The sequence below is a fragment of the Geotrypetes seraphini genome, chromosome 7, assembly GCF_902459505.1.
Source record: "Geotrypetes seraphini chromosome 7, aGeoSer1.1, whole genome shotgun sequence".
Classification (NCBI taxonomy): Eukaryota; Metazoa; Chordata; class Amphibia; order Gymnophiona; family Dermophiidae; genus Geotrypetes; species Geotrypetes seraphini.
The window spans coordinates 53391373-53403563 of NC_047090.1; the positions used below are offsets into that span (position 1 = coordinate 53391373).

General features: G+C 45.7%; 1 protein-coding gene across 11 annotated transcripts in view; it reads left to right on the top strand.

The window, feature by feature from the left end:
* The window catches only part of CAPRIN2 (caprin family member 2), a 331530-nt gene that overhangs the window by 302175 nt on the left and 17164 nt on the right, over positions 1–12191 (top strand). For 10 of the 11 annotated variants that reach the window (XM_033952547.1, XM_033952545.1, XM_033952548.1 and 7 more), the window contains one exon: positions 8709–8815. In XM_033952547.1, the coding sequence (XP_033808438.1) occupies positions 8709–8815 (107 nt within the window). The remainder of the gene's footprint in view (positions 1–8708; positions 8816–12191) is intronic. The other variant, XM_033952541.1, reaches the window with a different exon arrangement.

The following is a 12191-nucleotide window of genomic DNA, read 5'->3' on the forward strand; positions in this document are numbered from 1 at the left end:
GGGGGGGACAGGCCTTCAAGGGGGGGTGCAGGCCTTCAAGGGGGGTGCAGGCCTTCAAGGGGGAGACAGGCCTTCAAGGGGGGGAAAGGCAGGCAGGCCTTCAAGGGGGGGGACAGGCCTACAAGGGGGGGGGACAGGCCTACAAGGGGGGGGGCAGGCCTACAAGGGGGGGGACAGGCCTACAAGGGGAGGGACAGGCCTACAAGGGGGGGTGCAGGCCTACAAGGGGGGGTGCAGGCCTTCAAGGGGGAGACAGGCCTTCAAGGGGGGGAAAGGCAGGCAGGCAGGCCTTAAAGGGGGGACAGGCCTACAAGGGGGGGACAGGCCTACAAGGGGGTGGGACAGGCCTTCAAGGGGGGGACAGGCCTTCGGGGGGGTGCAGACCTTCAAGGGAGTGCAGGCCTTCGGGGGGGGTGCAGTCCTTCAAGGGGGTGCAGGCCTTCAAGGGGGGGAAAGGCAGGCAGGCAGGCCTTCAAGGGGGGGACAGGCCTACAAGGGGGGGAGAAGCTACAAGGGGGTGGTACAAGCCTTCAAGTGGGGGACAGGCCTTCGGGGGGTGCAGGCCTTCGGGGGGTGCAGACCTTCAAGGGGGGGACAGGCAGGCAGGCCTTCAAGGGGGGGACAGGCCTACAAGGGGAAGGGACAGGCCTTCAAGGGGGGTGCAGGCCTTCAAGGTGGGACAGGCAGACCTTTAAGGGGGGACAGGCCTTTGGGGGGGGACCATGATTTAGAAGTACACAGAGGGAAGGGGGTGTTCAAAGAGACATGCATATGCCAAACTTTGGGGGGGGAAGAAATAATGGGTCTGAAAATAGAGGAGAGGGAGAGAGATGATGGACCATGGGATTTAGGGAGGGAAGGAACAAAGGGAGAGAAATTGGACACAAGGGATGGTGTGGAGGAGGGATAGAGATACTGGATAGGAGGGTAATTAGGAAAAGAAACGGAGAGATGGTGGACTCTGGGATGGTGGGGAAGGAGGGAGAGATGCCGGATGAAAGGGTATTTAAGAAAAGGTGGATCTGTGGAGGGAGATGAAAAAAAGGAAAGATACCAGACTTCCTGGGAAGGGAAGGGAAATGGAAAGGGAGGAAGAGTTGGCAGATGGATGGTTAGCATGCAGAAAGAAGGAGACCCTGGCAAGCAAGTTATCAGAAGAAAACCAGAGCCTTGGACCAACAAAATTTGAAATATAACCAGACAACAAAAGGTAGAAAAATTAATTTTATTTTCTGTTTTGTGATTATAACATGTCAGATTTGAAATGTGTATCCTGCCAGAGCTGGTGTTGGACTGCAAACGTGAGCTAGGATTTAACAGAAAGAGGAAAAGTCCTTTTTGTTTCTTTATTTTATTTACACCACAGCGCCAGTGTGGTTAGGAGAAGCCAAAGGGGGTGAAAAAGCTATAAAACCCACCAGGAGTTTTGAAAAAAATCACCCAACTGGGCAGGAAAATCGAATTGAAAAACCAATTCAATAGGGCTGAATCGAATCAAAATTTTTTTTTCCTGTATCTGGCAGCATTAGTTTGCGCTACTGTCTTAGACTTTAGGACCTGGGATTGGGGAGAGATGGCATCCTCAGTACTTTATAATGCAAGTGAAACGAGGATTTGGTCAGACTTTTGAAGGGTCTGCAGAAAAAAAATATTGTATAGGCCGGGGACATGAGACAGCAGGAAATGGGAACTTTTCTTCCTTCTATTTTTGTGAATGGAAAGGCTGAGGATGTCAGAGAGGTCAGTTAAAATATGTGCTTTATAAGAAAATATAATAATGTGTTTTATAAAGTTTATAGCATAGCTGGCCTACCCAGTGAGGTGTTCCTAGTGGTGATGGTGGCAGCGTGTCAATGTGTTGAGAGGAAGAGGTGGTCTGGGAAATTCTGCTGAGCAAACTACGGGCCCATTTCCACCCCCCAGTTAGTCCACTCCACTCAACTGATTCACACACTGAGTGGGTCTTTGGGTGTTGTTTTGGGATCTCTTCCAGTGGTTTATCTCCTTCTGGTCCAAGGAAGGAAACTTTGTTATCCTTAGCATTGACCTACAGAATATGTTTGTAACAGCGCTGCTTGTGTGGCATTAGGCTATGTAGTGATCGAAAGAAAAAAACAGACCTTTGCACATTTTTGCACTATATGGTGGGTGTATGAGGATATTCACATTTCCTGCACAGCTAAGTCCATGTGAAGTTACCTTGTGCTGTATTTGACATCTAGCAAGGTCTCTGTTTGAAAGGAAAGATCTAAACTTAAAAATGAAGTGGCCAGAAGTTATGGTAAAAGCAGATAGTGTAGCTGGTTTTAAGAAAGATTTGGACAAATTCCTGGAGGAAAAGTCCATAATCTGTTATTAAGACATGGGGGAAGTGTCTGCTTGCCCTGGATCGGTAGCATGGAATGTTGCTACTCTTTGGGTTTTGACCAGGTATTAGTGTCCTGGATTGGCTACCATGAGAATGGGCTACTGGGCATGATGGACCATTGGTCTGACCCAGTTAGGCTATTCTTATGTTATGTTCTCATCTGTAGGGGCCTTTGTTTTCACTTCTTATTTTAATGTATTTTTTTTCTGGGAACTTATCAGTGTTTTTTATAATGGGAACAAAAATGGAAGAGAATTAATGTGTGTGGAATGGGGGGTAACTAATTTCTTCAGCTAAATAATTCAATCCACTTCAAACAGACATAGGAGAACTTGTGCACCATTCACACACCCTCCAACCAAAAACGTCAAAAGAAAAAAACTGTTCGACAACCTCCTAGCCATTCGAGCTGCAACACTCGACCTCCAACCCTACAACCAATTGACATCAACCACAGACTGCAAAACCTTCAAAAAGAAATAAAAACCCTTCTAGTCAAAAAACACATAAAACCGAACTAACACAATCAGAACTGTCCCAAGCATCACCTGCAACTACTCCATATGTACTTCTAATGTCATGACAATTTAGACATAATTTATGTTATGTTATGTTTGGAATAATGGTTACATATATGAGGTTCAATAAAAGAAAATTTTCACTGCCTGTTTCTATTCTGACCATTTATTCCATTTCATGGTTATTGCAAAAAAAAAAAAAAAAAAAAAAAATTTTTTTACATGGGGGGGGGGGGTGTCAAAAAATGATGGGCCCCGGGTGCCACATACCCTAGGTACGCCACTGATCCCCCTACACCATCCCTTATTTCCAATTTCTCTCCCTTTCTGTTCCTTCCCTCCCTAAATCCCATTGACCACCATCTCTCTCCCCTGTTTTTAGACCCATTGTTTCTTCTTCCCCCTCCCTCCCCCCCAGTCCAGCATATGCAAGTCTCTTTGGACCCCATTCCTCTGTATTTCTACACAAGGGCCCCCCAAAGGCCTGCATGTTCCCCCCTTCTTTGTAGCGCCCTTCGGTTTCCCCCCTTGGCCTCCTGGTCTCACCTTCAGCTAATTAGGGCAGACTGCATAGGATTGCCAGTGCTGTAGTTATCCTTAACAGGTTGCCGTTGGCCTCCATAGCACATTCCCTCTTCCGCGGTCCTGCCCATCCTCTGAGCTCAGGGGCATGATCGTGGCAGAGGGAACGTGCTAAGGTTGCCGACAGAAGCCTGTTGAGAATCGCTACAGCACCGGCGATCCTCTGCAGGCTGCCCTAATTAGCTGGTGAGACCGGGAGGCCAGGGGCGAAGCCAAAGGACGCTACAAAGAGCGCCTATGTACTGCATCACTTCCTGACTGACCCGAAGGCCCCCTAAAGCAGGATCAGCAGCGGCAGTGGACGGCCAGCATGAGGCAGCACTGCCACTCCTGCTCTAGGAGACCTGAATGAATCAATGATCCCAATTAAAAAAAACTAAAACAAATGAATCAATTCAAATCAATTCTCTAAAGTGAATCGATATGAATTGACAAATCGGGCAACACTATTGAACATACAGCTTCAGGTGTGGTCCTGTGCTTGGTATAGTTTATTTTGAAAGGCAGGGCTCTGCGATCGACTCGCGTTGTCTTTGCAATCAACTGGTAGATCGCGATCAACGTGTTGGGCACCCCTGTTTAAAGGTAATATCCTGTGGATTATCAGTTATTTCTGTATTGCTTGGTAGACTGGTATAATCCTTACGAATGGGTTATATGCCTCACCGCTACCAGCAGGTGGAGACTGAGTACAAACTTGTATATCAGGCTAGATTCTCCCCTAACAATCCAGTCTGTCTCAGTCTCCGTAGCAGGTGGTAAGATTAATTCAGCTCCCCTCTTAGTACTGTTGGAACTTTGTTTTGGACTCCTGAGTTCCCCTTTTGTGCCGGATAGAGCTTGGACGGGCCCTGTATGAGGATCCATCCGACCTCAGGGGTGTTAAACCCGGCTAGTCTTATGCTGGGTCCCTCCCCCACTTTCCTCCACCTCCCCATATTTTTGCAGAGGTGCCTCAGCTGGCGGCCTGTCCCCCTGGTTGGTCAGCCCTCCAGCTTTGAGAGCCGTGGAGTCTGTTCTGTTTAAGCGGGGGGGAAAAATCCTGAGGTGTGCCAGTATAAAGGGTTAATTTCCCTTTAAAACTGCTTTTTTTTCTGCGTTTTCTCAACTAACTGGCACTTTTCCTTGCAGCTAGGGCACTTTTCAGCACAATGAGCACTTTTAAAGGGAAAAATTGCTCATTTTGCTCCAGACCAGTGTTCCCGCTAAGCTGCGCTGGCCTGCGCTCGCGCACAAAATATTACATCGCAGCGCACAAGTTTCTCTTCACAGCGCACACACGCGTCGCAAAGGTAAGGGGAGGTAAGGTAAGGGGACGCATTGGGGGGATTGCACTTCCCCACAATTGCCATGCTTCGGTTCCTCTTCTTCCTTCCTTCCTCCCCCCCCCCCCCCGCGGGACCCTGCGGCACCATCAACTCTTACTCCCTCTAATGTCGGCCCTGCAGCTCCAGACTTCCTCGCACCTTCTCCCCTCCCCCTTTGGATCGCTATTATTTTAAATGTTATAGCCGCGGAGCTGTATCCATCAGTGGAGATGTCTAACCTCGGCCTGCCCCGGAACTCTTACTGCAACAGTGACTTCCTGTTCCTGCCTAGACGGGCGGCTGCTGCAGTAAGAGTTCCGGGGCAGGCCGAGGTTAGACATCTCCACTGATGGATACAGCTCCGCGGCTATAACATTTAAAATAATAGCGATCCAAAGGGGGAGGGGAGAAGGTGCGAGGAAGTCTGGAGCTGCAGGGCCGACATTAGAGGGAGTAAGAGTTGATGGTGCCGCAGGGTCCCGCGGGGGGGGGGGGGGGGAGGAAGGAAGGAAGAAGAGGAACCGAAGCATGGCAATTGTGGGGAAGTGCAGAGCTGCAGGGAAGAGTGTTGCGGTACCCAGCTGGAGGGAGAAGGAAGATGAGGGAGGGAATTAAAGGAGATGCCAGGGCTTGGAGCGTAGGAGGAAGGTATGCCAGTCTAAGGGAAAAGGAAGGGGGAGATGTGAGAGCATGGAGGGGGAGCGAAAGATGGAAGAAAAGGAAAGGAGAGAGATGCCAGAGAATCAGGGAAGGGGAGATACCAGACTATGAGGAGAGGTGTGGGAGAGGGAAGGCGAGGAGAGAGATGCCAGACCAATGGGGTGAAAGGAGAGATGGAAGGGGGAGGCATACAGTTTCTGGAAGGGGCATAGAAGGAGAGAAGATGCCATATAGGGGAAGAGAGACGGCAGACAGTGGATGGAAGGAAGAGAGTTACAAGAAGATGAGGAAAGGAGAAACCACAGAAGACAAAGGTAGAAAAAAATTTCTATTTATTTATTGCTTTAGGAGACATGTGTCACTGTTTCTGTGAAGCATTGTATGCAGAGTCCAGCTTCTTGCTGGTTCAATTTAACCTTTGTCTATGTATTTTTATTTTATCCCCCCTTTTACAAAACTGTGAAGCGTTTTTAGCACCAGCCTTGGTGGTAGCAGCTCTGATGCTCAGAATTTTATGAGCATCAGAGCTGTTACCTCCGTAGCTAAAATCCACACTACAGTTTTGTAAAAGAGGGAGGGGTTAGTTTGTGATTACATATTCCTTACTAGGCGAAGGTGTTTTCTGTGTTCTGTGTGTTCGAAAGACATGGTTTTCTGTTAGGATTGACGGTGTAGGATTGATCTGTGCTGGTCTGGCTTGTTTAGTTTTACAATGGGTGTATTGATGTACTGCTCACTGCAATATGTAAGATGCTGCCTTTTCCTAGGTACTCATGTGTGACGTGTGGTTTGTTACTAAAAATCATGTTTTTCTTACAGATGGGGGGGGGTGCCAAAAAATGATGGGCCCCGGATGTTACATATGCTAGGTACGCCACTGTATGTAAAGATACCAGAAAGCTGGCGTAGCAAAAACTTCTAAGTTTTGAGTATTTAACCCTCCCACAATCTCACGGGCACTCGTTTCAAGTTTATTGAGATTTTGATTTAAACGCAATATCAAATATTTTCAATGCGTATAACAAAAATAAATTTGGGGAAATAAATAAAACCATTTGAACCAGTGTTCCCGCTAAGCTGCGCTGGCGTGCGCTGGCGCACAAAATATTACATCGCAGCGCACACGTTTCTCGTCACAGCGCACGATCGGAAGAGGCGTACGGCAGATGGCAGGGCGGCGAGAGGAGAATCGGGCGAGTTGGCTCATAACTTGCTGGCGCCCGATATTTTTGGCTCACGGTGAAAAAAGTTTGCTCACAACACCCGCCCGCTTAGAGGGAACACTGCTCCAGACGCGAGGTACTCCTGGCTGGCCTGTGCAAGCGTTGTGCAGGCGGGAGCGGTGGGGTAGCCTCGTCGGCAGTGGATGCTGGCAGCCAGGGCACTCCGCTGCATGTACCTCGTAAGTCAACTTCGGATCATGGGGAAGCCCAGGCTTCCCTTGGCCCACACAGAGGGTTCCCCAGCTGCTGACTGTCAGGGAGAAAAGGCCTCCCAGTGTTGGGTAGCCAGGAGGGCTCTTCCGAACAGAGACAGTTGCGCAAGTTGGATGTCAGCCGGGTCCTTCGCTCTTATGTGCAGAAGACCCAGAAGATCAGGAAATCAGATCATCTCTTTGTTCTTCTAGCGGGTCCTCGTAAGGGGAATGGCGCTTCTAAGGCTACTATTGCGTGCTGGATCAAGGAGACTATTGCTTCCGCTTATCTTCTGAAGAAGCCTGTTCCAGTATTTCTCAAGGCTCATTCCACTAGGGGTCAGGCAGCTTCTTGGGCTGAGTCTTCTCTAGTGCCTTCAGTGGATATTTGCAAGGCTGCAGTTTGGTCTTCTCTGCATTCCTTTGTCAGATATTATTGTGTGGATGTTCAAGCGCATCAGGGCTTGGTATTCTGTAGTACGTCCCATTCGTAAGGACTATACCAGTCTACCAGGCAATACAGAATGAGAAATTAGGTTCTTACCTGCTAATTTTCTTTGTTAGCCTGTAGACTGGTATAGTCCCCCACCCTATCTGTCTTTGTGGAGTGATTGTGGGTTTTTGTTTTGCTCGCGTGCAGATTTTGTGTTTTTCTGCAGATTCTAGTATTTTTCTAGGGCCAGGGAGAAGTAAGAACTGCGGCTATGGCTCAGCTAGCTTAGCTGGTAAGCTGTGGGGATGTTTTCTATACAAGGACTAAGATCTACACGTGTTCCAACAGTAGTTTATAAGTATTTGTTGTTTTTCCACTCCTGTTCGGAGTGTGTTCTACTGTTTTTCAGTTGAAGTCTTTCTTTCCTAGGTTCTGCTTGGCTATTCGGCAGATTGGATTGCTAGGGGGGAATGTAGCCTGATACACAAGATTGTTCTCAGTGTCCACCTGCTGGTAGCAGTGAGACATATAACCCATTCATAAAGACTATACCAGTCTATAGGCTAACAGAAAGAAAATTAGCAGGTAAGAACCTAATTTCTCCTTCCTTCTGTTCACTAGACCCCTCTAATGTTGGTAATACTTTAGGAAATAAAGAAAAATTTTTTTAGAAAGAAAAAGTGAAACTAAAGAAGACTCAAACATTAGTGGGATCTAATGTAAGTCCCACTTCACTGGATAATGGAGGAAGTGGAGGAGTCCTGTTGAGAGGACTTAAAGAAGCTCCTGAAGATGAATGATGATCTTTATTAGAAGTTTTCTCTAACGTAGTTGGAAGTAAATGGTGATCCATTGGACTAGTTATTGCAGGGTGGAACTCTTTGGGTTGATCTTCTTCTTACTCATTGTAAATAAAATAAAATTCAAATGTCTTACCGAATCAGAAACTTGCCTCAGTTCCTCATAGGTCCTCGTGGCTCCAAGGGGCGTGCCCTTAGGGGCGCCGCAGCTGTGGCGTCTTTTTTTTTTTTTTTTTTTTGCACCGAGGAAACAGACCCTGATGATGTCATCGTCCATCTCCTCAGGTGCCTGCAGAATCCATCAGGCAAGGCCCATTTATCATAATCATATCTGGGGGGGGTTAACTTTAATTTTATTTGTAAATAATTTAATGTCCTCATAACTTGAAGAAGTTAAAACTAAAATAATTAAACCTATTTTATGAAAAGTATCTGGATCATGTACTATCCCACTGTGCCATGAAAATTTTGAAAGGTGTGTACCTCTAATAAACCTGAAAAATGCTGATGTCTTTCTACTTGAATGGGGTTTTACTTTATCCTAGGACAAGCAGGCAGCATATTCTCTCACATGGGTTACAGAAAGTAACTGTGCTTTCTCTCTCCCTTCCCTTCCTCCTCCCCAGCAGGCTTTGATAGCTACAGAGGAGGACCACCTGCTGTCCTTAATGGAAACTTTGCACAGCCTCAGTTCTCTGGGAGAGAATACTCTGCAATCCCTTACACACTCAGGGTAAGCACCATTTGTGTTAAATAGAAAAATGCAGTGGTGATTGGAAATACTGACCCTTCTTTTGCAGATACCTGAGTTTCTCCCTACCATCTGCAGCCTACAAGCTGTTTGATACATTTAGGGTCTTGAAGGAGCTGCAATAATTGGGACTCCACTGCCACCAAAGGCTTTTTAAATGCTGCTTCCATGGTGCCTTAAACACGTACTATACAACAAGTAAATTTGGGAGTAAACACTCTTTAAAGAACCAAAGTTCTTTAGTGTTAGCAACTTACCAATGGGCTATTTTTGGTGCATTGCAAATGGTAAAAGTGTATGTCCATATACAAAACCATTAATTGGTGAGATACAGAATAAATGGGCTACATTCAGAACTGCCTTTTATGCTATTCATATTAAGTAAGACACCTCTGGGTACAGGGATGTTACTTGAGCTATTAATGAAAAGGCATGAACTAAATAGTTGGGATGGAATGTTTTTTCACTTAGATAATTGTGTTGGAAGCAGCTAGCCTTTAAGGGTCAGTGGCCATATCAAGGGGATTTGAACCAGGCTTTCCTGGTTTTTAGTCCAGTGCTCTAATCATTAGGCTACTCTTCACTCCCTATACCTGTTTGAGCCTTTGCTTGTAAACGTGGTTTAAAAGTTGCAGTTTTTCTGTTCTCAATATTTAACAGCTGATAAGTAACTAAGAGTTGTAAGTGCCTGAGTGTTTTAATACTCGTGCTATGACTTCACTTGTATCCAAGAAGAGCATGTAGCTCCTTGGCCCTTCATATTGATGCAAATAGCTTTGAATATAGCTTTTGGTTTGGACGCTCACTTGTAGGTATTTAGACAGTTTGCAAATGATTCTACTGCTGCTTTTAGATAAGTGCTGCCAACTATCAGTGTAATATTAAAACAAGTCTGTTCTAATATAAAGTGCACAATGGATAAACCTGTTTAAAAGCTGTTATTGAACTAGGTTAAATGGTGTCTTCTTCCTCTCCTCTTGCTTGTTGTACACATAGCTTTATTTTTCCCTACTGAGCAGAGTTGTGTTTCTATTCTTCTTTCCACAAATAGATTTCTATTCTTTCCCCTGTACCTGCTCTTGATGCTTTTCCTTCCTCCTCTTAGTAACTGCCCCTCCAATTCCTTCTTCCCTAGAACTAGTGCTGCTTTCCACTCCTGCTGTGCTTAGCACTAATCTCTCTTGTTTTGCCTTTCAGTATCTAGCCTTTACCTTCCTCCCTAGCATTTGGCCCTGATATTTCTCCTTTGAGTGGTTGAAGCCTGTGTTCCAGCTTTTGACTGATACATTCAGTGCCAGCCTAGGGATGTAGGCCCATGGCACCACATTTTGAAAATGCTCATAGTATGGGCACTGAGAACAGGTTAAAGCAAACGCTTTGGCCGGCTTTGTGCAATCTTGTACTAACTGGGACAAAGGTATTACTTTCTGCCATGTTCTCTGGCCAGCAGCACAAATTTGGTAAGGCCAAAATATCCTTGCCCTCCATGCTGCTTTAGTATGCTTCCTATTTTGTCCCCTCCCCCCCTTAAAATAAAAAAAGGTCTGGTGGTGTAGGTCAGTGTTTCTCAACTCCTTCAAGCCAAGTACCTCCTAAGTCTAACAAATATCAACCGAGTACCCCCAACCACCAACTGCCCAAGCTCTGCCCCAACCCTCACTCCCTTACTAATTGTAATGCAATTTCTTCCATTCATTTTCATAGGTACACAATATACTCAGCAGATGTAAATTCTCAAAACTGACACATTTCAATCACTAAATTGAAAATAAAATAATTTTCCCTACCTTTGTTGTCTGGTGATTTTTATTTCTCTAATCATCTTTTCCCAATCTTTGGTTGCACTTCAGGGCTGCCTTACCCATTGACTTTTTTTTTCCTTCTTTACTTTCTGCCCTGCATCCACCTTTCCTTCTGAAATCACGGGGATAATACTAGTACAAACTAGGGGAAGTCAGAAAATGCTTCAATCAAAAATATGAACTGACCTCACTTCACTGTAGTAACCTGTGTATGGAGTGTGATCAAAAATTGTTTAAAGTCACTCGACATGAAACTCTACAAGGAAGGAATACACCCTCCTAGAATTGATACAGAGTTTACCTTCCAGTCATTGCAACTGTTTCAATTAAGATCGCACTTCAAGTCAGGATACAGAAAATATTGTATCACAGCCTTTCAAATGCTTCAAAACATCATGGTTTTCTTTTTTTCTTCTTAAACTTTATCAAATCAACATCACTTGAACTGGATGAGTTGTAAAATAATAACTTACCTTTATGAAGAGTTCGGGGTCCCAACGTGGCCCCGTTTCGTTTTCTTCCTCAGGAGACCCAATCATAAATGTAATAAAAGTCCTTTAAAGCTTTGAATAATGTTAGACTTGGTGATGTATAAACGTTCCTATAAAACAAAAAATTATAACAAGGTCGGGTGTGAGAGTCAAAAGCTCCTCCGTAACGTGAAATAAAGGCTCAACCTTGCAGTGACATAAAGTTGAACTCTGGGGGGTCAAGATGATGCCAAAATAACGGAAAGAAGAAGACTATTGTAGTGGGAAAAAAAACCCGGCCAGGGAGAGATGGGGCATGGCCAGAGACTTATCAAAATTCAACTTAAATCCCGAGTAGTCCCCATATTTTTGAAAAATAGTCATCAAATTAGACAAGGAGACTATTGGATCCAAGAGATGGACCAGGAGATCATCCGCAAAGGCCGATAGTTTAAATTCAGCAGCTCCAATCTGGATCCCCTTACTTTACTGATTAGATAAGATATCCCTAAGCAAAGGATCTAATGGCAGAGCAAAAAGAAGAGGGGAAAGAGGACAGCCCTGACGCATCCCGCGATTGATCAGAAACGGCTTGGAGTTGAGCCCATTGGCCTGCAGAAAAGCTTGAAGCGAGTGACAGAGCACACGTATGGCTTCCTGGAAAAAGCCACACAAACCGTAATGGTCCAGGACCGCAAAAAGGAACTGCCAGGACACCCGGTCAAATGCCTTTTCAGCACCAAAACTAAAAAGAAGTGATGAAATCTGCATCCGTTTGACATATTCTAATGTAGCCAAGATGGGTCTTACATTACCGGTACTAGTACGACCTCACACAAAACCGACCTGAGGTGGCACTATCAACTGTGGCAGATAACAAGCCAATCGGTTGGCCAGGATGTTAGCGAATAGTTTAGCCTGAATGTTCAAAAGAGAGATGGGGCGATAAGAGGACGAGTGCTCCAGGTCCTTATTTGGTTTTAATAAGACAATCTGTGTGGTTGTGAGCAAGGCAGCCATGGAGCCCTGTGGAACTGAGGAATTAAAGGAAGCCAAAAGGACAGGAACTATTTGGTCGCACATCAA